The following is a 27,708-nucleotide window of genomic DNA, read 5'->3' as shown; positions in this document are numbered from 1 at the left end:
ACAATATCATAATAAACCGATATATATTCCAACCCCTCTCTTGCACGTGCTGTGGCTGAGGCTGTGTGCTCACTGACAGCTCCCTCTCAGCATCCTGACCCAAACTGTGTCCGCCTAGCTCCCATAGCCCCTCCCTTGGCTATATAACTTCAGTTAAAGTGGATCTCCATCAGATTACTCCTCACTGCATCCAGGGGAAGATGCTGGCCACAAGCAGCGGCGTCATTACCAGCCTGTCCCTGTGGATTATTTTCCTCTCCAGCTCGGGTGTGGGCGCGCGGAGGCAGCGCGATGATCCTGATGATGAGGAGTCCTGGTCGGAGAGTGTTTCCAGGGCGACGTGTGTGTCGCGGTGCCTCAGTTTGCACAGTGTGGCTGCACTCTCGACGCCACTGCAGGTAGGAGGAGGAGAGAAGTGTGTGTGTGAGCAAAAAGTTCATCAGTCAGAGTGATTTACTGTTTTTAGCATTAAATGCATGATTCTAGGAATTTATTTTGAGAGACAAATGAAACAAATTTTAATCTTAAAATCTTTAAATTAATCCAGTTAGGATAATTCATGTATCAGAAATTAGTTTGTATAAAAATTTCATCAAGATATTTTGCATATCACAGGTTTAAGGGGTGATTTACGAGCGCACTTACTCCACACTGCCAGAAATACAGTTCTGATAGGGACATATTTCACATATCTCAACCTATTCTCAAACTTTAAATGGGTACAAAGTTCAGTTCGCTGGCTTGGAGCCGGGTGTGGATTGCAAGACGCCTAGTGGGCTCAGAGCTGTGCTGCAGGATGAACCGAACGCCAGTTTAAGGCACCTAATGCCAATGTTTGACATACTCCAGGAAAAGTGCTGCCCTGGAAATCGGATTCCACTGAATCATTTAGCCCTGAAAATGGATGGCTCTGCTTTGTTGCGCCTGTACCTGGCATTTGCCAGCAACAGGAGCTGCAAGGGCTGAAGAGAGTACAGAGGCCTAGGGTTGCAGGCCCGGGTGGAGCCTCCTGGGCGAAGGCCATCTGGAAGGGTGGGGTGATAGTATACATCACCCCTAGCTGATCGAAAGGGAATCAGTATCAGATCTCTGAATCTCTCTGGATAGGCAGGACAGCTGAGGCTAAGGAGGCATAGCGCAGGTCGTCCCCTTATCCTAAGGTTGGCAGTTCGATCCCTTACTTCCCCGGTCCAGATATTGAATTACCCTTGGGCTAGATACTGAACCTTAAATTGTTCCTGATCGCTGGGCCGTGTGTGTGAGCACCTTGTATGGTCACTTTGTCGCTGGCCATCATCCGTATTGACTTTGCTGTCTCAACAACACTATGAAGCAATATCACATGAGAGGGAGTGCCTATGTGTGGACTTGTGCCTATGACCGAATCACAGCTGTGCCGATAGTCAATACGCCAGCACGACCTCGAGTGTGATATTGCTTTCATGACTGTCTTCTGATAGAATGATATCCAACGAGTTTGCACCCCACAAATGACGTTACATCCTTAAAGTACAATTACGTAATTAACGTAAAGTTGCGGAGGTTAGGTTTAGGAAAAGAAACATGGTAAGAACGTACCTTCGACCAGTGAAATTAGACTCTGTGGACAGCTGCTTCGGTGGCATACATGTGACGCCGATAAGTAAGCAGCTAAAGTATTCAGGCGTCTTTCCATCACTCCCTCCCTTTCTCATAACCCATTTAACTTTATTTGTGGAAATATGTTCCTTGTTTATTATGACAACCCTTAATATCAGCTAATTAGCGATTAACATAATTGACGGCCCAGAACAACTGCTCTGCAATACGTTGTTCTGCAACGCATTAAAAACCTGTGGGTTTGTCGCGTCTTCGTGAATCTTTGGTCTGAACTGGGCTGAAAGTGGAGTGACATATACAGTACAGGCCAAAAGTTTGGACACACCTTCTCATTCAATGCGTTTTCTTTATTTTCATGACTATTTACATTGTAGATTCTCACTGAAGGCATCAAAACTATGAATGAACACATGTGGAGTTATGTACTTAACAAAAAAAGGTAAAATAACTGAAAACATGTTTTATATTCTAGTTTCTTCAAAATAGCCACCCTTTGCTCTGATTACTGCTTTGCACACTCTTGGCATTCTCTCCATGAGCTTCAAGAGGTAGTCACCTGAAATGGTTTCCACTTCACAGGTGTGCCTTATCAGGGTTAATTAGTGGAATTTCTTGCTTTATCAATGGGGTTGGGACCATCAGTTGTGTTGTGCAGAAGTCAGGTTAATACACAGCCGACAGCCCTATTGGACAACTGTTAAAATTCATATTATGGCAAGAACCAATCAGCTAACTAAAGAAAAACGAGTGGCCATCATTACTTTAAGAAATGAAGGTCAGTCAGTCGGGAAAATTGCAAAAACTTTCAATGTGTCCCCAAGTGGAGTCGCAAAAACCATCAAGCGCTACAACGAAACTGGCACACATGAGGACCGACCCAGGAAAGGAAGACCAAGAGTCACCTCTGCTTCTGAGGATAAGTTCATCCGAGTCACCAGCCTCAGAAATCGCAAGTTAACAGCAGCTCAGATCAGAGACCAGATGAATGCCACACAGAGTTCTAGCAGCAGACCCATCTCTAGAACAACTGTTAAGAGGAGACTGCGTGAATCAGGCCTTCATGGTCAAATAGCTGCTAGGAAACCACTGCTAAGGAGAGGCAACAAGCAGAAGAGATTTGTTTGGGCCAAGAAACACAAGGAATGGACATTAGACCAGTGGAAATCTGTGCTTTGGTCTGATGAGTCCAAATTTGAGATCTTTGGTTCCAACCGCCGTGTCTTTGTGAGGCGCAGAAAAGGTGAGCGGATGGATTCCACATGCCTGGTTCCCACTGTGAAGCATGGAGGAGGAGGTGTGATGGTGTGGGGTGTTTTGCTGGTGACACTGTTGGGGATTTATTCAAAATTGAAGGCACACTGAACCAGCATGGCTACCACAGCATCCTGCAGCGACATGCCATCCCATCCGGTTTGCGTTTAGTTGGACGATCATTTATTTTTCAACAGGACAATGACCCCAAACACACCTCCAGGCTGTGTAAGGGCTATTTGACCAAGAAGGAGAGTGATGGAGTGCTGCGGCAGATGACCTGGCCTCCACAGTCACCTCTGGGAACTCCTTCAAGACTGTTGGAAAACCATTTCAGGTGACTACCTCTTGAAGCTCATGGAGAGAATGCCAAGAGTGTGCAAAGCAGTAATCAGAGCAAAGGGTGGCTATTTTGAAGAAACTAGAATATAAAACATGTTTTCAGTTATTTCACCTTTTTTTGTTGAGTACATAACTCCACATGTGTTCATTCATAGTTTTGATGCCTTCAGTGAGAATCTACAATGTAAATAGTCATGAAAATAAAGAAAACGCATTGAATGAGAAGGTGTGTCCAAACTTTTGGCCTGTACTGTACATCGTTAAAGTCCCAGTGCTGTTATACTGTATATCAGCGTGCATGGAGTGCCTCCTGTCCAATCAAAATGCTTGGTGAGAACTAACTGTTGTATAAATGTCACCAAATATCCATGTCCTTTAATCGAATAACTGATTTAATTTTTGAACACATAAACATAAACTTTTTGAATAATAGGGACCAGAGCAAACAATAAGGCTTGTTATCCTGATTATATTAATTCATCCCTCCTCTGTCAGTAACTATGTCTTGCTCCAAATACACACACACACACACACACACACACACACACACACACACGCATAGATAATACAACGAGTCCCCTTTTCGCTCCAGGCTTCAGAGTGATGGGGTCAGCATTCCTGTACACTCACTTAGAGCGATGATAACCGCACTGTATGATGGTTCAGTCCACATAAAGGAGAAATCTGACTAAATTGCGAATCCCTGCTGCTATCTTGATGTTCTTTTCCTTTTTTAGCTCGACCAAAAACAACAGCTAAACTTCCATAAGGACCTCCAAAAGCCTCCAAACTGTATCTTAGATGCATCTAAAGCATTCCTCTCCATTCTCAGTCTAGCTGTACCCAGCAATCAGGCCGATCGAGTCAATCATTGGCTGCTGGAGTGTGAAACACAGTCACATTGATCTGGAATCATCCTTCCAACCCTCTGACTGATAGGACAGGGGCGCTGTAGATGTTCACTTGTCCCTGATATACAAATGGCCATTTTGCAGGTGAATGATTCCTTTCATACCTTAATGAATCCAAGAGATCAGACAACAGGAGTGCTTTTTAGACATCAGTTCGCCTCTCAAGTCACACTGGAAAAAAAACGAGCCTACATCATGACTGTTTTATGTGACTTGACCAGTGATCCTGGATTTGCGCTCATTATTTTCCAGCAGTGGCCTCAGGCTCACAGTATGGAGCCATGAAGGACATCAAGTCCCACAAACCGGAGAGGAAAAACAGTCATTTGTCTTCATACAGAAAAATAACAGTTGTGATATACAGTGTGAACTCTGGAGCGATGTTCTCTTGACAAACTGCCATTTTATTACCTGTGCTGTAACCTATAATTTGGGCATTAAAATGTATTTTCCTGCACATTATCCAATGAAACAATTACAGATTTGTGCTCCTCTCTGTGTCCTCCTCAGAATAATGGATCATTGGGCTGGTGTCACACTCATAAACAGTGCTCAAAGGTAGGTAATGTCTTCCTCATGAGTTTATTATGCCCCCGAGACAGGTACAGCTGTGGCCAGAGGCATTATGGTCTCTGGTTGTCCGTCTGTCGGCACATCCCATTTTGTTAATGCGATACCTCAAGAATGCAATGAGGGCATTACTTCAACTTTGGCACAAATGTCCACTTGGGCTCAAGGGGGAACTAATTTGAGTTTGGTTGTCAAAGGTCAAAGATCAAGATCACTGTGACCTTGACCTTCTCATTCTTGTGAACATGATTTCTCAAAAATGCAACGAGGGCATTACTTCAACTTTGGCACAAACATCTATTTGGGCTCAAGGGGGAACTAATTTGCTTGTCAAAGGTCAAAGATCAAGATCACTGTGACTTTGAACTTCTCATTCTTGTGAACGTGATATCTCAAGAATGCACTGAGGGCATTACTTCAGCTTTGGCACAAACGTCCACTTGGGCTCAAGGGGAAACTAATTTGAGTTTGGTTGTCGAAGTTCAAAGATCAAGATCACTGTGACTTGACCTTCTCATTCTTGTGAATGCGACATCTCAAGAATGTATTGAGGGAAATCTGGAATAAACGTCCACTTGAACTTGATGATAATATCATTTGGGCTCAAAGATCAAAATCACTGTGACCTTGACCTTCTCATTCTTGTGAACGTGATATCTCAAGAATGCAATGAGGGAATTTCTTTAAATTTGGCATAAGTGTCCACTTGGGACTCAAGGGGATAAACTAAATTTGACATTTTGGTGGTCAAAGATCAAGCCACTGTGGATTCTCATGAACATGATATCTCAAGAAAGGTATTGAGGGAATTTCTGAAATTTGGCATGAACTTGATGATAATATCATTAGATTTTGGTGGTCAAAGATCAAGGTCACTGTGACCTTGCATTTGTTCCATTCTCGTGAACATCAAGAATATCAAGAATGCCCTGAGGGAATTTCTTTAAATTTAGCATAAGTGTCCACTTGGACTGAAGGATAAACTAAATACATTTTGGTGGTCAGTGGCCAGTGGATTCTCATGAACATGATATCTCAAAAAGGCCTTGAGGGAATTTCCTGAAATTTGGCATGAACGTCCACTTGGACTCAACGCTTAACTGATTAGATTTGGTGGTCATAGGTCAAGGTCCATTCACCCTCATAAAACATGTTGTTGGCCATAACTCAATAATTTATATGCTAATAATGACAAAATTTAAGAAAAATGTCTCATTTGGCACAAATGGCCACTTGGGCTCAATGGGGGAACTAATTTGAGTTTGGTTGTCGAAGGTCAAAGATCAAGATCAAGATCACTGTGACCTTGAACTTCTCATTCTTCTGAACGTGATATCTCAAGAATGAGGGAATTGAGGGAATTTCCTCAAATTTGGTATCAACGTCCTCTTGGACTTAATGATGAACTCATTAGATTTTGACGATAAAAGGTCAAGGTCACTGTGACCTTGCATTTGTTCCATTCTCGTGAACACAATATCTCAAGAATGTGCTGAGGGAATTTCTTTAAATGTAGAATAAGTGTCCACTTCGATTGAAGGATAAACTAAATAGAATTTTGTGGTCAAAGGCCAAGGTCACCTTGACCTTGCATTCATCTGATTTTCATCTGGTCCATGTGACCTCACAAAAGATGTTGTTGTCCATAACTCAAGAATTTATATGCTAATAATGACAAAATGAAGATAATAATAATGATAATAATAACAATAAGGTGACTTTGATATTCATAGCTATTACTTCTGCTTTTATAACTTTGGGAATGCAATACAAAAATGTGGTCAGTGTAAATGCACATTATTATACACACGATTATATTGTGAAAACAATATTAAAACGTACAATAAAACTGGAATAAATGTGGCACACCAGGTTCTGTTGCACAGGGGCGAAAATCCCATTTCATAGTTGGGGGGGGGACAATAAACAGTAAAATTTTAGAGAATAATTCCATGGGGGGAAATGGAAAAAAAGTTGTAGTCTGTCTTTTATACAGCATCTTTTACCGCAATTTGACGCTTTAATCTTCTCTCTATCTCTCCAACAGGCAGGCATAGGACCTTTCTCAGCACTGGCTGAGTCCACCTGCGCATGTCCAGATTTAAAACAAAATGACTGAAATCAAATTAACATGTACACAACAACAACAGTCAGGTGTGTCGTGTTGTCCAAGGTGCTGAGTGTGTCTGGAGCAGAGCAGGTCTCTGTCTCCCCGTGCGGAGTAGTGTGAATATTTATGCTATTAAGTAAACGAAGAAAACATGTCTCTCATTGTTTAATAGCAGCAAAACAATAAGGCTTCATTCATCAAAGACCGAAACTCGATCTCTCTCCTTCTCTCCCTCTTTTTCATCTGGCTCAGGTGTGTGGAATGGATCTGTCGTCTCTGGCTGGTTGCAGGAGCAAACCGTTTTGTTTTTTGTTTTTTTTTACCGGCAGCGAGATAAAGATTTCCTGCAATTAAACTGGTAAATGGTTTATAAACAGTGTGCTCTGAGATGTGCCGCTGCGCACCTCAAAACCGTGCGTAATAATCGCGTGTAATGGCCGCTCCTCGTCAGTTAAACTGCACGTCTGTCATGTTTGTCTCACTGACAGGTGACAGCCTACAGATATTAACTACGAGCCGCTCCGTCACTGATTGTCCTGTCCTCTCCCTCTTCTTTCTCTCCTGTCCTCTCTGACTATCACTAAACTCTGTTTTGAACAATGGAGGAGAAATGTTGCAGACAGTTTATATGATCAGCCTGGGCCTGGGGCTTGTTGTAACAGTAAATGGGATGTGTTGTAACTTGTGTAAGTATAAACTGTATCTGTGTGAGTGAACATCTTACCCCGCGTGATGTGGGCAGCGGGGTCCAGCCACACGCTGCAACTGCTGCCAAGTACTAACGGCTGCTAGCCCCGCCCGTTGGAAAGAGTGTGGGATATACCACTACTAAGAATGGGAGGGGGGGACTAAATCTTTTAAAGTTTAAATAGCACATTATTGCGCTTTTATAATGAGCACCGCTGACATTGTGCTTTTAATAAATACTACTGCATTGTTAAAAAATTATTAATTGTGTCTCAAATTATTCTAGGTACAGCTTTACTGAAGGGGGAGTCATGTCCCCCCTGTCCCCCCCGGGATTTCCGCCCCTGCTGCTGCACTTTGTACACCACTACCATACACTACACTTCACTTCTCTACATCTGCAACACAATTTGTATTTTAAGTCTTTCCCTCAGCTAGTCAGTAGAAAGATGGAAGTCATGTGGGACACTGGGTGTAATAAATCACTCACCTCACATTGTTTTTGTACCTGCCTGGATGCATGTTTGCAGGCACATGTGTACCTTTAGTGCTTGTTTGTGCAGCAATAAATCACCCCCCAGTGCAAACCAGTGACATTGTGCCCTGTGTGTGTGCATGCTGATGTGCTGTGATGGTTATTACTTATTTCTCAGCTCCAGCATTCATCACCACACTTGACTTTTTCTGTGTCATCCTATACAACCATCCAGTTTCCCAGCTGATACTTAAATGCTTATAAATGAGGCAGACAGATGGAATACATACTTGGCGAGCTCCCCCCTATGATATTGTGTCCGAAACAATAAACTTCCCCTGGTAACTTTCATGATAATATGCTCAAATAATTTTATTTCACATCCACTGCACAACTGCTTAGCTTTTTAGATATTTAACAGCCCCCATGAGGAATATTGTCTCCTTGTTTAACAATGATATTAACACGCCTCAGCATCCTCTTCCTTTGTTAACCGTGCGTTTCTAGCTATGAGTAATTGTGATGACATGTTAGCGCCTTGGACATCTCCCCAGCTGCATTATTCGGAGCTTCTACAATGAGACATCCCGGCCTTTTTAATGAATGATCACAGGGAGGAAATACTTTCGTGGCGGCATGAATTAGTTCATCATACCCAGAGCTGCTTCATCCATTTATGTGTTAAACAGGATAGGATTAATATTTCCATGTTTCACCATGAAACAGGAAGTAGTTTGTAGTTTGTAAAAAAACGAAACTGTAATTTTCAGTAATAAAGTCTTTTTGGTGAAAATAAATGTGAAAATCACATGAGATAAGGAACATTCATGTATTCATGTTCCCCCACTGCTTCTGCTAAGCCCATTCCCTTGGCTGTGGTTTCACTAGATCATAGGTAGGGACAGTAAGAATCTTGTTCATCCTTCCATGCGTGTCACTTATTTTAATGGTGAGGCATCTGGCTACTTTAAGAGAATCATAGTCACTCACGCTGTCTTATCTCATGCTTATCTGTGCCATGTCTGGATGAGGCCTACACACAAGACTCCGCGAATGCCTGTCATTCCAACCAGTAGAGTGCCCTCACATGCAGTCCGCCCCACAGGTAGAAACCCTAGGCACTGCGAAGATACTACGCTGCTACAGGTGTGGGTCTTGCTGTAGCAACTTCATTAGGAAGAATGGGAGTGATGAGGTAGAGTACCTCCATTCAGTGTGTTTCCCTTTAGACTCAAGGACAGTCGGGACCTTTACCAAATGCGTGACATACCCACATGCTTGCCAGTGCACTTGGGTCTGACTAACAAAGACATCTTGTCTGTTGTATGTCCACCGAACGTAGTGTCTGAAATCAGGTAGAACACCCTACCCCCCAAGTCGACTCTTGATCCTTGGAAGTCTTGGAACCACTGTTAATTATGCCATGGGTACTACGAGACAGTCACCCAGTGTAGTTAATGGCCCATGTGCACTAGGTGACTGTTAGGGCCAGCCCAGTCCGCAACCTCAGGAACACCATCCAATTGCAAAACCCAGTGAGAAAAATTCCTACAGCCACTGAGGGCTTGCCGGGGATGTGCAATGCCAAACACCGCCAAGTCCCAGGCCTACACCGGCTAACCCTGGAGGACCCGCACCCTCCCTCTACAGCTGGTCATGGCACAGGACACCACATGCCGCCACAGGTGCCTGACAGAGCCCCAACAGCAAACCACACCCTTGCGTGACTGCAGGCTTCACTTGAGAATCAACTGCTCCAGCCTAAACAGAAATACAGGCTAATCACATGTCAAATGAGTGGTGGATGTAAATAGGTGACATGCCCCCATACACACCACAGTCTGAAACCTGTCTGTGGCCTTGCGGCCACAGACATCCAGCAGTCCGTTTGTTAAGTGGGGTGATTACAGACCAACTTAGCCGCCCCATCAGGGAACATTGCCCACAGACCACCATGTGAAGGTATGGTCTAAATGACTACCTACTCAGTATTGGTTATAGGCCAAGTAAGTTGTTATACATCGGTATATTGGATATTGGCAAAAATTCCAATAACATGTTATGTAGTATATATCATTAGTTATCCTTACCTTTTATATAAAAGTATAATTCCATTTCTGGACACTTTGCTGCCACTATCTGTCACTATCAGGATAAATGCTGTCAATGCTTTATTAAAGACTTGAAACTTTCAGTAATGTGTCAGTCCCAGCTCTGATGTATCTGTGTCCAACTCTTAAGATCAGAAAGGCCTGATGAGAAGCTTGTTGAAGCTTGTTGCTGTGAGACAGCGCATCGCTTTGGCTTGTGACCATTTGGCCCTAAGTCGTCCTCACGGACCCTGGTGGTAATGAGTGCTTGTTAATCCTTCTGTCACTATCTCCTCCAGGCAGACAGCCATTTGCAAGTGCCAGAGTTGATTAGCGACACACTCCCACACAGTCCAGCTCCATTCAGCTCTTTAAAAAAGCTAAGGATGGCACTGCATTGGAACCGTGGAGGAGACATTGTGTGTATTCACTGACACTGGTGTCTTAGCTCAAAACTTAGACAACTGGCATCGAGCGCGGTGTAACGACTTCTTTCAGTAGCACTTGGCAGCCATTAGTGGATTTCAGTGCTCCCTACAGCCCTGTTGTGATTGTTTGACTGAGAGCCAGACAGCCTCTTCTTTTACTCCTCCTTGCAAGTCATATTATCAAACATATAAAAGTACTTTTGAAATCATTTGCTTGCAGGTTTGTCCCTTGGGAAAAACCAAGGTCTTGTCTGTGGATGTTTAAAGGTCTGGAACACTTTCAAAGACAGTGTGAGTTGTTGAAAAAGGAAGCCAGAGACAAACACAGCGCCTGTTCCCTCTCCGAGGAGTTTGTCTGGGCAGCGAATCAAACAGTGTCGAGCACCGAAAGAACAGCATTTTGCACGGTCAGCAGAGAAGTAGTTCGCTCGATTATCTCCGGTTGGTCATGGAGGAGTGGTGTGTATCCACTGCCAAAACACACACACACACAGATACACAGCTTTACACTGCAGCCAAATAAACATAAGTCATGTTCTGTAACCTAAAAGAACAGCTTGGATCCTTCACCAATTCCAATTTGAGTCTAAATTCTGCAGCAGAGACAAAAATATTTATACCTTTGGAGACTTAGGTGCTTTCTGAAATCTCTTTTAACCACACCACGTAATTCCCCCCAGTCATCACTCTTTGCGGCACAGTAGAATGGAATGCTCGATATAAGCTTGAAATGGGGTGGAAAACTAACCGACGCTGGGCACGAGAATGGGAACGTCAGTCTGGATTAGTGGACAAGTCGTCCTGTGGAGACCAGGGAGGGAAGATGGGAGATGGCAGGACTGGCACAGGGCTATCAGACATGCTTCAAGGAGTCTTCATTGCATAGCAGGAATAGCCGAACTGCATGTGCACTATGTAGTCGATTTGGCAGCAACTTCCCCCCTCCTCTGCGCTCTTACCCTGTAGTGATGCAGCAGCATTTTAGACAATGTGACAATAACATTTAAACATTAAAATAATTAGGCTGGTCACAGTAATAACAATGAGTTCACTGTTAAGTTCAAGTTGATGTTTGTGCCAAATTTGAAGAAAGTCCCTCAAGGCGTTCTTGAGGTATCATGTTCACGAGAATTCAACAGACAGGGTAACAGTGACCTTGACCTTGGACTATCAAATCTAAACATGTTACGTTGGTTAAAGCTGAACCCAAATGCAGACAGATAAGATGATTTGACACAAATCTTTCAATGAAAAAAGGTCAATGGTTAAGGGGGTTCCAAGAGAGTGGGGGTGTTGGGGTCTTGTTCGGAGTGGAAGATCTGGGCAGGTGAGGTTTTCGTGAGGTGGTTGGCCAACTGGCGTCTCTGGTAGAAAGAGAACAGGTGTAAGTCTTCGAGGTAGGCAAGCAAACTAACTAATATCTTAAACATAGTGGCAAGAAAACTGAATAAGAGCTACATGTGTGACTCGTCACTACAATCCGGTGGGGACTGGATGCAGGCACTGAGTATTTGTTGTGGAGAGGAGTGGCTTGATTGGAGGACCGGTGTGCTGAGAGCAGGAGAATGACAGAGTGAGGAAGGGAAGGAAAGGCACGTATAGACAAAAACCAAAATACACCAAGCACACTACATTCTACATTTGAGATATTGCATTCAGGAGTATGAGATGGATGTAAGGTTACAGTGTCCTTGACCTTTGACTACCAAAATCTAATCAGTTAATCGTTGAGTCCAAGTGGATGTTTGTGCCAAATTTTAAATGAATGAATATAAAGACGTACAACCAGACACCCTGAAAACGTAATCCAGCCATGGATGTCAAATGTGACTTCCATTTATTTTTGTCTACACGTCGGTAATAGCCATGGCCAGAAGCATTATATTTTCGGTTGTGTCCCATTCTCGTGAACGGGATATCTCAAGCATGCTGAAAAGGAATTTCTTCAAATTTGGCACAAACGTCCACTTGGACTCAACAGCAAGCTGATTATATTGTCGTGGTCAGAGGTAATATTCACTGTGACCTTGTCTGTCCCATTATCATGAAGATATCTCAAGAAGAACTTCCTTTTCCTTTCCTTTCCTCAAATTTGGCACAAACGTCCACATGGATTCAACAATGCACTGATTACTTTTTGGTGATCAAAGGTCACTGTGACCTTGGTCTGGTTACATGTTAAACGGGTTAACCATAATCATTGTATAGTTTGCCATGCTGTACATAAGCAAAGATTATAGTTGCTCTCTGTTAATAAGAAACACTGATGGCAAAAACAGCTTTTCATCCCCTGAGATGGTGCCATGGCAGCGTGGTGCCTACTTTTCCTGTGTAAGACAACAAATATGAGTACCCAAACTCCTGAGACATATTCTCTTCAGACCTGAATAAACACAAGTTTGTTTAGAGCTGACATACTCCTCTAACTTTCTGACAACTTGCCGCGTCCTTGTGACGCTGCTGTACATTGCTCTCCTCCCCACTGTTTCTCAGTGCAGCATGAAATTACAATCAGCGTACATTCCCTCCCCTGGGATGCCTCTGCTTACTGGTGCAGGATTCAGCTTTATGGTAGCTGTAGAGGGCGATGCTGTTAATTGATGCTCCAGAAACAGCCTGAGAACGCAGGACAACAGTCATTAGCTTTCCCTCACCTTTTAGTGAGTGCTTACTTATGATGTAGCAACAGCCATCTGAGATGACATTACACTACTGTTATTTACACAAGATAATATAGGAAACAACACGAGGCAGCAAAATATCAGACTGTTTGCTGAACAATACATTAAACCCTATCTCCAACACATTCTCACTCCGACCTCTTCACATATCAACATTTGGTCATGGAACTTTCCAAATCGAAATATGACGTGCAAGGTACTCTGGGTGCGTTGGATGTTGACATTCTGGGATGGTGTGTCAACTTCAGCCTGTTACATGCATTGTCTGTTTTCAAAATACACTTCCATTCTCACAAAAAAATGTACAGTTTGCATACAGTGCAAACTATGTCAGTACAACACTGCACATTACGAATGTTACGTTTTGCCTACACATGCATATGGTTGCAATTAGGCAACAAAAGCAAGTGGTTGGGTTAAGAAAAAAGAAAAGGGTTTGGCTTTACAAGCCTGTGTGAAATGAGCACCCGCCTCGTGGGGGAAAGTCGGTGGTTGCTGGACCTATCCACCACCCCTCCCACCTGCCCTACTTGGACTTCAGCTGCCTAATTTTCGTTGTTGTCCTGTCGCATTTCCCTTTGACGCTGCTGGGTACCGTTAAACAATAACGTCGACTGGCAGCGTATCATGCCGACGTAAAAGGACGGCTTTGTTCGTCAGTATCGGATGCTGGAAGTTACTGATGCTGGTTTTCTAAGACTTCGGAGCGAGACCAGGTTGATATTGAGCGTATTGCATTCACTTGACAAATAAAAAAAAAAATCTGTTTTTCAGAGTAATTTTTTATTTTTCTGTTTTTCGTGGTAATTTTTTTTCTGTTTTTGGTGGTACTTTTTTTTCGGGGTATTTTTTTCTGAGTTAAGAGAGCAATAGAACAACAGATGCTTTCATTCCTTTCTTGAGAGCTCAATATAATGGAAGCAAACATGACCTGCTTGTTTAGTATAATCCCGTTTTACTTTGTTTTGTTTACTCTCTTAACTCAGAAAAAATACTCAGAAAAAACGAAAAAATAACCACAAAAAGCAGAAACAAAATTACCACAAAAAACAGAAACAAAATTACTCAATAAAACAATTTTTTTTTTGTATTTGTCAAGTGAATGCAAAACACTTCCGTAGATATCTCCCACAAAGTACGACTAAAATCTACCACTATTTCTTTGTTAGATTTAGTTTGGAGTAAATGTAATCACAACTTGGATTACGTTCTCTGGCAATATTTTTCCAGTTTAAGAAGTGTTTCATTCTGAGACAGAACTCACACACGCTAGATGCTTACACCTTAAAAGCTACTATTGAAAACATCAAAACACCAAGGACATGTTCCAGGCAATTTTGTTAGGAATTTTGAGGATTTAATGATTTAAGGAGAAGTTTACATTCTATGATCACACACCAATTCTCAATTCTCTAGAGTTTCATGGTAGATAGTAGTGATATCCAAATGAAGTTTAATGAACCACCAGTTGTATTTGCTGAACCCACTAGATGGTGCTGCATTGCATTCCCTTGAGCCTTTTTCATTACACCAAGAGTGCCATCTAGTGGGTTCAGCAAATACAACTGGTGGTTCATGAAGCTTCATTTGAACATCTCTAGTAGATAGACAAACATTTCTCAGGTGGGTTGAGTTTTAATTCTGGAAATGGATCTCCACAGTAGGGATGCACAATATTGGATTATTTGACAATATCCAATATATAACAACTTATTTGGCCAATAACCGATGTTGGCATATCTATTTTATCCCCACCTAATTTTAGTGATCATCAAGTCTCTTCTGTAGTGGAATTAACATCATATTATACATTTATACTCCTATCGTTATGGCTCACCATCAGATGGAGGCATGAAAGGTTACTAGAAGGTACCAGAAGTCTTTTACATAGAGTAAGGTTCTGAAAACCACCCAAAGAAAATGTTTTTCTGTATTTTCTGTAATATTGTGATCGACTTTGAATTTGGATTATGCAAGGCTTCATAATATGGCCCAATTGTGTTTTCCAGCTGTTAAGTCCCAGTCTTAGTCAACTGCAGCATCTGTTCTCATGAAAATATTCAGGGGAAGATTAAAAAACAATGTATAGTCACTTATGGAACCAAAAATCCAAGATGGCAATGGCAAAATGCCAGACTTGAGGCTTCAAAGCATGAGTCCACGAACCAGTGGGGTGACGTCAAGGTAGTTACATCCAATACTGGCCGATTCACAAGGTGATGCACTATAGGTTATTTTACAAAAGCAAACTTCTCATTTTACAGCTTTAATAATAAAAGTCACACGTTGAGTGGTTGAGTTATTGTTACCTGTAATAGAGCTCTTTCACTGGATGAAATGATCTCTCACTGACTCACTTCAGCATTCTGTGCGAAGAGAAGCTTTCTGCCGGTAAAACATTTTACCCTTTAATTAATCTATAGAGACAGATTCACCTCAGAATCTCCTTATTTATATCTGACTGTAATTTGTATCACCGCTCACTCCCGTTGCTTTCACGTCCACAGTGCCTGGAGCCCTGCAAAGACTCCTGGGAGATGAAGAGGAAAAGCAATTGCAGAGAGATGTGTGAGGTATATGCAGCCCTGCATGCTCTCTGTGCACTGGGAGTGGGAGTATTATGGGCTAAGAAACAGCCTTGCATGATTATGTGGAACTATTGATTTAACTCCAGAAAATCTGTTAAACATTATTTTCACAAAACACATCCAAATCAGAAGTGTACAGGTGATGGAGGTCCAATGCAAACACCTCAACATTAATGAATCAGTAGAGTTTTCGGTGAGACACTCTGCATCAGCAATCACACTCTCATTTATGTACTGTTAGTAGTTCAGATTTTTGGATCCCTTTCAACCATAAAACTTGATCAGATTATGGACCTTGTCCACTTTTGTGTTCAGATCGGTTTTCGACAGACTTGGCAGAGATGGCTGCCATCTTGTTTTCACATGGATTAGTGTATTTTGCTTTAGCTACCACAAGATGGCGCAAAAAGTGTCCACAAATGAGGACAATGGGTCTAAATGAAGCAAAATGAAGTATAATATGCAGGAAACCCAAAATATAATGTCCTCATATGAGAACACGGGGTCTCAGGAGATTAAATATTTTCACATTTGTATACACGGATCAGCCAAAACACAAAAGGGAAATTTCGGTTTATTTCAATCTGTCTCCTATCGTCCTAAATTTGTTTCAAGTGACTAGTGACATAAAAATAATAGTTAGCCTGTTAGCCGTTAGCCTACATACAGCCAGGGCGCATAGTAGCGTCAGACCTGTTAAAACGTAAGTGAACGGGCAACCTTCAAGTGCAAAGTTAGTCCACTAAACAAGCATTTTTTCCACAAAGACTGCCTCATATCATTAGGATAAATGTCAGAGAATATAGAAAACGACATGTAAACGTGTTGTCTTACCTTACTGGTGTGCTGCCATGTTTGTTTACCATTTAGCTCTGCTTTCCAAAGCGCGGCCGAAATATATCTCACGAGCTCTAGATAAAGCCCAGCTGGATACTACTCCAGGTGGAGGTGTCTCGTCCTCGGTCACATCCAGACCTTGAAAATAAGGCTGCAACCGGTCCCATTCCTTGCAACAGAGGCATTCCTCTTCTGTGGGCACTGGGGCACAGCATTCACAGGTACACCACCAATCTCCAGAGCTACGCAGCCTTGATGCAGCCATTCTTCCTCTCTCGTCCTCTACCTGTTGTGCCTCTCTCTCTCCTCCTCCGTTCTTCAATTTAATGAAGCTCTTCGTCAGTTTATTCTGGCTCAAATAAATAAGGGCGGCCATCAGACTCTGCAAAATCAAATTCCTCCTCCACAAAGTCGAAGTCTGGCAAAAAGTCAGCCATTATTCTATAAATCTTTCATAAAATAAATGAATGAACTTTTCAGGCTACTGTCCGGTTCTGCCTTCCAGCTGTTGCTACTTGTTCTCGCAAGATTTCAGGCATGGTATGAGATCGCTGCTTGTTCTAGCGATATTTCAGCCGCGCTTTGGAAAGCAGAGCTAAATGGTAAACAAACATGGCAGCACACCGGTAAGGTAAGACAACACGTTTACATGTGGTTTTCTATATGTTCTCTGACATTTATCCTAACAATATGAGGCGGTCTTTGTGGAAAAAAAGCTTGTTTAGTGGACTAACTTTGCACTTGAAGGTTGCCCGTTCACTTACGTTTTAACAGGTCTGACGCTACTATGCACCCCGGCTGTATCTAGGCTAACGGCTAACATGCTAACTATTATTTCTATGTCACTAGTCACTTGAAACAAATTTAGGACGATAGGAGATAGGTTGAAATAAACTGAAATTTCCCTTTAAAACCACTGACAGGTGAAGTAAATAACTTTGATTGTTCTGCTGGGAAACCTTTGGTTCTGGCATTCACTACGATCCATTGCAGACCAAGTACCCCCCCTCAGTGAATTTGAGGAATATTTAACAGTTGAAGCCCTGAGAGCAAAAATAGCACACATGTATGTTCAGACAGTCACAGCCCAACTATGAAGCACAAAATAAGTGACCCGCTCTGTGATGCTTACTAGTCTTCCTCCAACCCATTCAGCGGGTGTTTCCCAAGAAGCACTGGGAGTGTGTGACCAGCTGTGAGTTCCTCCAGTCCGTCCTGGCGGTGAAACAGGGCAGCTGTCCACCTCCGGAGAGAGCCAGCGGCTTCGCAGCAGCCTGCGTGGAGAGTTGCGATCATGACCGAGAATGTCCTGCTCAGAAGAAATGCTGCTCCAACGGGTGTGGTCACACCTGTCAGTCTCCCAAAGACCTGTACAATGGTAAAAACTTTTACTTGCACTGAAGTACTATAACAGTGTGGTATCATAACTTTTACCTCTGTAAAGGATCTGAATATTCCTTCCACCGCTACCTCTATGGTTGAGGTTTGGGTAAAATTAGGAGCAAAGTCTTATTTGTTAAACAGAAATTGATTATCATCATCTGCATAGAATTACACACAGCCGCACTGTCAAATCAGAGAGCGAAACTTGAACACATCATTCCTGCTGTTTTTATGATGACAACAGTACAGTTATTTTGTCTTCTCACATTGTGGCATTGAGTTGAGCCGTAAATCCCCACAGTCCTGGGAGACCCCGACCAGACTGACAGCTTGATGTCGTCTCTGCTAGGACACGGCCAATATGTGCTGAGAATTACAGAAGATGGTAGCAGCATCACGTCAGCATGAAAAAGTTTATGTATGTATTTTGGTGGACGTGTGTTTTAAGGCTCGGTAACAGGATTTGTCTCTCAGGTGCTCCTCTGAAGCCGAGGAAGGAGCTGGGCTTCAAAGAACTCCCATCTGGTCAGCTGGAGGTGCGTTGGTCCTCCCGCTTCAACATCTCAGCTGAGCCGGTTGTCTACATCCTGCAGAGGAGGTGGAACTTTGGCATCCAGCCGAGCGAGGACACTGCCACCCCCTGGCAGGTGGTTGCACAGGTTAGTTCACTCACTGCACCCAACGAATTATGGACACCTTTGAACTGAATTATTGTCATTATTCCTCAAGTTGTCTGTGAGAAACGGAAGGTAAGTCCATAAATAATTGAACAAAGGTCTTGGAGTTTCCTTGCTTTTGCTTGATCAGGTCTTTGGAAAAGATTTCTGCTGATCAAGCAGATAGTGAAGATGAATCCTCAAACTGTTTCGCTTTCTTTAGACAGTATGATAGTAGATCTGATCACGTATCTCTAAAAAGTCAACCTTTCGTGAGCTCATTTTTTCATGCACACCACTGGAATACCAGTTGAGGTTTGTTTTAGATGTGAGAAATGACCAAATAATTGCCCCATTAAGAGATGAAAGTCCGTTTTCCAGCTATCAAAACACAGATGGCTTTGGATTGAAGACACAGTAACTCTGACAGTGCTGCCAAATGTCAGGTTGAACCCATAATTCCTGTATCCTGCATTGCCTGAGCCCTGTGCTTTAGAGGCATTTACACTAAGACAGCTCCATTTAAAAAGACATCTTTTCATTTCGGCCTTCTGCTCACAGTGAGTCAGCATTTTCTCAAGGGATGCACGATATCGGGATTTTTGCCGATATCTGATATGCCGATATATAACCGATTGCATAGTTACTTCACACACTCTCTCAGCTGAGGTCAGCACAAGCAGCAAAGCTGTATTGATTGACATCTTCAGAAAGAAGTGCTCCAGAGGCTCAAATCAATCCTTCACCAGTGCCTCAAGCACCAATGGCAGGTCTTGTTTCCTGACCCTCTGCAAGAACCGCTTCTTGACATCATTGAACTCCTGCTCACTCTAATGGCAGCAAAGCATCATGTCGAAGCGTCTAAAGTAATCCCACTGCTGCTGGCGTCTAATTTTGGGCAGCTCTTGGCAGCGGCAAGGCACTGATGAGATTCCTGAAGCCGCAACACCATCTGTGAAGAACGCCGGTCAGTAGGCAAGTTGCCATCGGTGAAGAGACGAGGATGGCTGACAGAATTATGGCGCTGCGTTATATACTGTTGGGTTCGCACATATGGTAGGCACATCCTGATTGGCCAGCAATGTTTATGCATATTTCAGTGGGCAATTGAGTACTTGTAATTGGAGGAGAGTATTACCCAAAGAGTCTGTGTTAGATAGAACTCTGTTCACTTTGGTTTTGGCCACACAAGAAGAAGAAAGACAGCATTATTTGGACCCACACTGTTTTTTTCCTTAAACATCAGTGGGTTCGTGTCTTGTCTTGCTCTCTGTTTTCTTTAACCCAACACTCCATCTGATTCATCACAGACCACAGAGCAGGGAGCGAGGCTCTCTGACATCCGGCCAGGTCGCTGGTACCAATTCAGGGTGGCAGCTGTCAACACCCGCGGGACCAGGGGTTTCACCACGCCCAGCAGACACATCCACTCCAGCAGAGGTCAGACGGATCGACTCTATGTGTGTCTATGTGATAAAGAGAGTTTGTTCTTGTGTCACTGTAATAACACCTTTGGTTGTGTGTCCTCTGTGTTTGGAGTTAGGTTGGGTTATGGTTAGCATTTAATCTTCCTCTGCGATTGACCATGGACGAATATTAACACCATCCCCTCACTCTCAGATCCTGCCAATCCTCCAGCTCCCACTGAGCTCAGAGTGGCCAATATGAGCTTTGGCAGTGGCAGGACGGTGTCGGGCAGGCTCCAGTGGAGCATGCCTGCTGACCTGGATGTTCCCGTGCACCACTTCAAGGTCAGCTGGAGCTGGACAGCAGTCGGACAACCGTCTGCTTCATCCCTGACCAAGAGGAGGAAGACAGTCAGAGAGGTGAGGACTGACAGGTACTACAGTGCCATGAAAATGCCCTCAGGTTACTTGTCCCTGCCATTGTTCATCTTATTCCAACTGTCTTCTCCTGTAGAAGGACTGCGTTATATGACAACATTCCCTCAAATTCTGTATTTTGTTTTGTGTCATCTTCCCGTTGTGTGTCCAGAGCCAGGTGGAGCTGGACAGCATGCGGTCCAACAGGAGCTACAGTGTGGAGGTCCAGGCTGTGTCCTACTGGGGACAAACTCAGCTCAGAGGACCTCGAGCTGTCCTCCATTTCACCACACAGCGCAGTACGTCTTTACACACAATCCAAAAGCAGACGTTGGCATTATCAGCCTGATAACATTGTCATAATATGCAAGAAAAGCACAGTCTGACATGCCTGCTGCAAGGCTTAATACTTTTTTCTCAAACCTTCAGTAAATGTTTCCATTGGTGCTGAATTTAATTTTACACTTTTATGGTGCTTTTTGAAAAATTAGTTTCGGGGTTTAGGTATCTGAAAGACTTTCTCCCGCGGGGATGTTACATCTTTGATCCTTCGTATCTCAGAGCTTCACTCCACCACCTTAACATTTTATACTCACAGTCTTCTCACTGTGATAGAGCAGAAAAAGCTTTTGAAAATATATTGAAGCTTATAGTCATGTGTTGGGCCAGGCCAGTTTACATATATTTCCTTTGTTTTGAAGCCAGCAGTACTGCTCCTAGAAACCCGACAGGTGACAATCTGGATGTGGGGACACCATTCTACCAGGATGGACAGCTCCAGGTTCATGTGTACTGGCAGAGCAGCAAGGGTATGTGCAGTTTGTACATGAGCTGATGTGAGTTTCTGCCATCAGGATAAATTGAGTTGAGTAATGTGATAGTGAAGCAGACCTTTGACCCTTTGGATATATAAAATCATCACTTCATCATTTTACCCTTTTAGACATTTGTGTGAACTTTTGTCATGAACAACAAATGAATTCTTGAGTTATGGCCAAAAACATGACCTTGACCTTGACCTCACAAACATGTTTGTGAGGTCACAGTGACCTTTGACCTTCAACCACCAAATTCCAGTGAGTTCATTCTTGAGTCTAAGGGCCGTTTCATAGTCGACGGACGCAACACCAGCAAGTGACATGAGCAACGCACTTCCTTTCATAGTCAACACACTGAACGCAAGCGACGCAGGCGACACTTGAAATGCAATACATCACTCGCGCAACAGGGGGTAGCAGAGTCACGGATACATTCCGGCTAGCTAGTACTGCTATTTTATTAGAGTGCAGGGCACTAGAACGGTCATATAAATGGGGGTGTGCCCATACGAGTTCGCAATATTTCATACCTGCTTCTTCTGTGAATAACAAAAAGTGGTTGATTTCAAATATGTCGCTTGCATTATCACCCCTGCTGGCAACGCATGGTATTACACAAGCCGATGCGTCGCCTATCAAAAAAATGGACAACACATTTTGAGACGCAAGCACACATCATGGCGGCCAATGCGTCCCAATGCGTTCGCGTCTGTGTGCCTTTGCGTCGACAATGAAACGGCCCTAAGTCAACAAAGTCAACAATGAACAGATTTGACTTTGGTGATCAAAGGTTAAGGTCACTGTGACCTTGCATTTGTATCATTGCATCTGAGATATCTTTTGAACGCGATATCTGGAGAAAGCCATGAGGAACTTACTTCAAATTTGGCACAAACATCCACTTTGAGTCAAGCATGAACTCATTAGAATTTAGTGGCCAAAGGTCAAGGTCACTGTGACCTTAAAAATATGTTTGGCCATAACTTAATGATATATATGCTTACTATGACAAAATTTCACAGAAATGTCTAATAGGATTAAGATAATGAAGTGATGACTTTTTTATGTAAAAAGTGAAAGGTCAACTTCACAGTGACATCATAATGTTGTGCCACAGAGGCATACAACTGTGAGGTGGTAATTTTAGCTGTTTGTTTAGATCCCTCAGCTGATCTCTACAGAATCCAGTGGGGACCAGAGCGTTGTGGACACAACCAGACTAGACCCATGGAGAAGACCACCACACAGGTAACCTATCAAGATGAAACAGCATTGTCACTGTGAACAAGGACGTCAAATAAATGATGAGCATATGATGCCACCTGCCATATCAACTGTACCTGCCGATTTTCTGGACAGAAAACCATGTCACCATTGACTAAATGCAAATTTGAAGAGCGACAGGTTGACAGACGACATAATGCACATAGAGAGCAGTTCTTATGATAACCTCTGTCTTTGTCTGATCTAGGAGACCTTTGTCAACCTGCGGGGCTTGCTCTTCTCCTGTAAGTATAAAGTTGTTCTGCAGCCGGTCAGCAAGAGGAGTCGCCCTCTGTCAGAAAGCACCAGCTTCTTCACTCCCGCATGTGCTACCATCCAGGCCAGGAGTCCCAAACCCATCACCTGTCCTGGAGAAACAGGTAAGACAACTGGAACTTCAGGTCTTGAAAATACATGAGAGGGTGATGGATGGATTTCCTAGGTACCCTGATGGCCTGCCTTTTTTAAACAGTTCACATAGTAGTTTCACATTTGAATAAAACCCTCAAATTCTGTTTTGTTCGCTGTTTCATTCATCGGGTTCCATCTCCGAATAGAGGTTATGATATTGTAACCTTAGTTCTATTAGCACAGGTGGAGCCCTCTACCTAGGGGCCCTGTTGCCACATACTGAGACCATTATATGTGTCATATATATATACTGTAGACTCCACACATATTCAAGTCACGTCCTGATAAGCCGGCTACCCACAGAGTCCAGTAGGAGGCTCCCCCTTTGCTAGTTGAACTAGGGTTACATTATCATAACCTTTGTTCCCTCCACATAAAATTACAATTTGACACTCTAAAATGTTTAAACCTGAAAAAAAAACCTGGAGCGACATCTCTTTTCTAGTGCTGCTTTCAGACTGCTTTCCTCTGGCTGTGCCTTCTTCAGCAGTGTCCCCTCAGAAGGTCCTGGTGAAGGTGGCCAACCTGACAGCATCCTTTGAGGTCTGGGGCGGCAATGTGACAGCTATCTTTAGCTGGGATTTGTCCCCAACCCCGCCCCTCCAGCAGCTAACTGGTTACCAGGTGACCTGGGCAGAGGTCATCCCCACCCACCGGCACAACATCAACAAGCTGCCTCACAGCCTCATATCCCAGTCCCAGATCCTGCCCCCGGTCAGTCCCGGTATAAACTGTGAACCTTGAATCTGCCTGTGTATGTTATGCATAAATTAGAGGCCATCTACTATTAAGGCCGTGTCCTTTGTATGTTTTTCTTGGAATTTGCACATTTTGAGGGAGTAAGTAACACTTAATTTGCAGGTAGGTAAGTACCTAATAATTATGTCTCTGTGCTGGGGACAGCAGTAGCCGGAGGCATTTTGCTTTCAGGTGGTCCATACAAACGTCCCTTTCTCATGAATGCAATATCTCAAGAACACCTGATTAGAGTTTGGTGGTCATATGTCAAGGGTCAAGGTCACTTCGGCCTCATTTGTCTCATTCTCGTGAATGTGATATCTCAAGAACTGCCCGGGGGATTTCTACAAATTTTGGCACAAACGTTTACGTGGACTCAACAATTAACTGATTAGATTTTGGTGGTCATATGTCAAGGGTCAAGGTCACTTTGGCCTCGTTTGTCTCATTCTCGTGAATGTGATATCTCAAGAACAGCTCAGGGGGATTTCTACAAATTTGGCACAAACATTTACTTGGACTCAACAATTAATTGATTAGATTTTGGTGGTCAAATGTCAAGGGTTAAGGTCACTTTGGCCTCATTTGTCTCATTCTCGTGACTGTGATATCTCAAGAGCAGCTTTAGGGGATGTCTACAAATTTTGGCACAAACATTTACTTGGATTCAATAATGAACTGATTAGATTTTAGTGGTCAAATGTCAAGATCACTGTGACCTTGCAGTCATCTCCATCTAGTGCAAACAAATGTCTTTAGAAGGCTTTGAGGGAACTGCCTCAAATTTGGCACAAACGTCCATGTTATCACAGATAAAACTGTAAACTGCAACTGTAACTGCAACTTGACTGGTTTGTGGAGGCAGGCAACTGCCAAATTGACTCTGGTTTTTTCAGAAAGTCTGGCAGCCATTTTGGGGAAAATACAGTTAGCAACTGGACCAATTCTGATCAGTTCATCCCAAATAATTGCTCATTTTAGCAAGACAGTCTTTAAGACATTACACTGGAATTCAGCTACACATGTAAAATAGTGGCAAGCATACAATAGAATCAAGTTTCCAATAATACCTTCACATATACTCAGGTTTAGAGGGAGATTTTAAATACAAGGAAACACCATTTTCCCATATATTTAGTACCACATGACAGTTCTGACACTGGTTACCTTTCTGCTACAGATAACCAGGGTCCACTGAGCAGACAAACACTTCAGTCTGTTGCTTCTCTACAGTCATACCCTCCTTGACCAATATGAAATGATTATTTTTCTGCTTCCAACTCCTCTCCTCTCACTGTGTTTGTCCTGTCTCCTCTTCCAGGATGGTAACATTCTGATAGTGCCCGGCCTGCACCCTGCCAGTCTGTACAGGCTGGAGGTCCAGGCCATCACAGCAGAGGGCGAAGGTCCTGCAACCAGCCGAACCTTTCAGACTCCTGGACACCAGAGCACTCTGAAATACAGTAAGAAAGCTGTAATATTTTTCAGCAGGTAGTCCAGTTTTATAAAGTGTATATGAAACAACAAATCAAGAATGCACAGGCAAAGTTTGGATTGAATATCATCAGTAACATCCGCAGTCACATTATTACGGAGCCAAGTGTAAGTGCAATCAGATTCTCTTAGCAGCAGGCTTGTACTTACGAAGTCTCCTTCACATCTTTCCTTGTCCTCGTGATATTTTTCATCAAAGTCAAGGAAAATTGGTTAAGAAAGGAGACTTTTTTTATGATTCGACTTGATTTGATTGTTGCTGTTTTTAACTAGCCGATATTGTGTGATATTGGACATGAAATATACAAAGTGCCCCACATGAGAGATTCTGCCTGGCTGGCAGTGAGTTGGGAGACATTCATGGAATGTAAGAAAACTGAAAATGTACCAATAACAAGAGATGTTTATTAGCGAGCTAGCTAACCTTGGCTAGCAATCTTTCTGTGTGCGTCACAACCAGCACTACCAACATTATCGCCTCGACTGGGATTAACACTTGAGCAGTACTTTGATTTTAGATTTAATTTTAGCTAAGATTTGCTAACAAATGCCTTGTCTTCCCGTCATCCAGGACCCAGGCCGAGGAAGAATCCCTATAAACAGCCAATCATTCAGAGGCACTGGGCCCAGACGGCCAATCAGCCTGCATGAACAAAGTCTCCCAAACTGATCAGGAATCCACAGAAGAGTGATCAGTCGTGACAATTGCAAAATCACCAGCTTCAAGATCGAGATGAATTCTCCACAACAACTAGCAACCATTTAACTCCCTCACCAAGTGGACTACTGTAGCATTCACATATCACAGAGACCATTACTGGCTGTTGTATCCCTTGATAAAACCAATCCATAGACTTTGAATTAGTATTTATACTAGTACTAAACTGGAACACAGATTACAGTAGCAATACCTCTACTCCCAGGTCCCAATCATTGACCATGGTCGCACTGATTTACACTAGCAATGCAGGGGTATCCCAGTGAATATGTCATTTAGATATAATTAATACACAACATAGAAAACACTGTTTATTGGAAATTTTTCATAGTTTCAAATAGAACAGAAGGTAACATAAGAACAATACAAAACCAAGACAGGACTGGACAAACCAAATCAGTACCCAGAACAAGACAAAGAACAACAGTAGTTATGATATTAGAATATAAAGATATGTAGATATGTGTGTAATAATAGTAAAACATAATATAATGGCTGTTTGTCAGACAGCTGCCTCCCACTTTATGATTTACTATCCCTAGAATACACAATCAATCATTCGGGAAAACTCGGAAAGTCTAGCTTTCAAGCAACATTTCCTCCAGGAGTTCGTCATCATGCTCCTGATTCTTTTCAGTTCGACAAACTTAAGGACGTTCCTTACCCATAAGACGTAACTAATTCATTTCAGTCTCATTAAAGAATAATTAAGCATTCGGTGCCAGTGTGGCTGCTCAGTCCTCTATTCTGCAAACACAGTTTACTCTCTACTAAAGAAGTAGGTTTTATACCCAGAACTAACTCCCTATGACACCATTTCGAAGTCCTCTTGATGGAAGTGCATGCAAATACCCAAATCTTTACAGTGATGTCATCAAGTGGAATCTTGACGTCTGATGACATTTTTGTAAACCACATGTAGCTCTCCTGTCCTCTGTAAATGCTGTATATACCGTGTGTCTGTATTTATTAGTTGTGGTATGTATCTGTGTCTGAACATCTGTAACCTCTCGAACCTGTACAAAGTTGTTTTCCAACTAAAGATAACTTCCTTGTCACTTTGCACGTGTGCTGTTTTTAATTGAATAATATTTGATCTTTTGTGTTTCTGCTCCCTCATCAGCGTTTCTTTTTTGGCACCCAGCAGTGACCTTTGTCCGTCGGCTGAATTTCTAATGATGGTTTAAATGAGGCCGTATTCCTGTGTGGGGAAGCGAAGCCATGAGAAACAAAGACCTGGGGACCAGGGATACAGTATGATGGTACAATGGGCCCCTGGGCATAGGCATGCAAAGGGCCCCACCACCTCTCAACACAGGAGCAAGACACGTAGACCTTGTGATGGTTTTACCTCTCCTTGTAGTTGTTTTGCATCTCTCTGTAGTTCCTTTATGACTCTTAGGGTATATTTGCATCTTCGTTGGTTGTTTGTTTCTCTTTGTTTTGTTTTGTGTCTCTTTGAAGTCATTTGGTGTCTCTTAGGGGTATATATGCATCTTCTTTGGTTGTTTTGTGTCTCTTTGAAGTCATTTGGTGACTCTTAGGGGTATATTTGCATCTTCGTTGGTTGTTTGTTTCTCTTTGTAGTCGTCATGTGTCTTTTAGTAGTTCCTTTGAATCTTTTGTAGTCGTTTTGTGTCTCTGAAGTCATTTGTGTCCTTTAGAGTATATATGCATCTTCTTTGGTTGTTTTGTGTCTCTTTGAAGTCATTTGGTGACTCTTAGGGGTATATATGCATCTTCTTTGGTTGTTTTGTGTCTCTTTGAAGTCATTTGGTGACTCTTAGGGGTATATATGCATCTTCTTTGGTTGTTTTGTGTCTCTTTGTAGTCGT

At 42.8% G+C, this 27,708-nt stretch overlaps 1 protein-coding gene across 1 annotated transcript; it reads left to right on the top strand.

The window, feature by feature from the left end:
* The first annotated feature begins 200 nt into the window (after positions 1-200).
* Positions 201-25,920, top strand: anos1a (anosmin 1a). Its single transcript, XM_049570514.1, has 14 exons — positions 201-398; positions 4,614-4,661; positions 15,652-15,717; positions 17,725-17,947; positions 18,427-18,611; positions 19,919-20,048; positions 20,229-20,434; positions 20,604-20,730; positions 21,133-21,240; positions 22,409-22,497; positions 22,721-22,892; positions 23,411-23,637; positions 24,983-25,124; positions 25,727-25,920. Exons 1-14 carry the CDS (start codon positions 201-203, stop codon positions 25,804-25,806), a joined length of 2,001 nt encoding a protein of 666 aa, XP_049426471.1. The 3' UTR covers positions 25,807-25,920.
* Positions 25,921-27,708: the final 1,788 nt, after the last annotated feature.

This window comes from Epinephelus fuscoguttatus, linkage group LG24 (genome assembly GCF_011397635.1).
Source record: "Epinephelus fuscoguttatus linkage group LG24, E.fuscoguttatus.final_Chr_v1".
Lineage (NCBI taxonomy): Eukaryota > Metazoa > Chordata > Actinopteri > Perciformes > Serranidae > Epinephelus > Epinephelus fuscoguttatus.
This window is presented reverse-complemented; position numbering and strand designations above follow the sequence as displayed.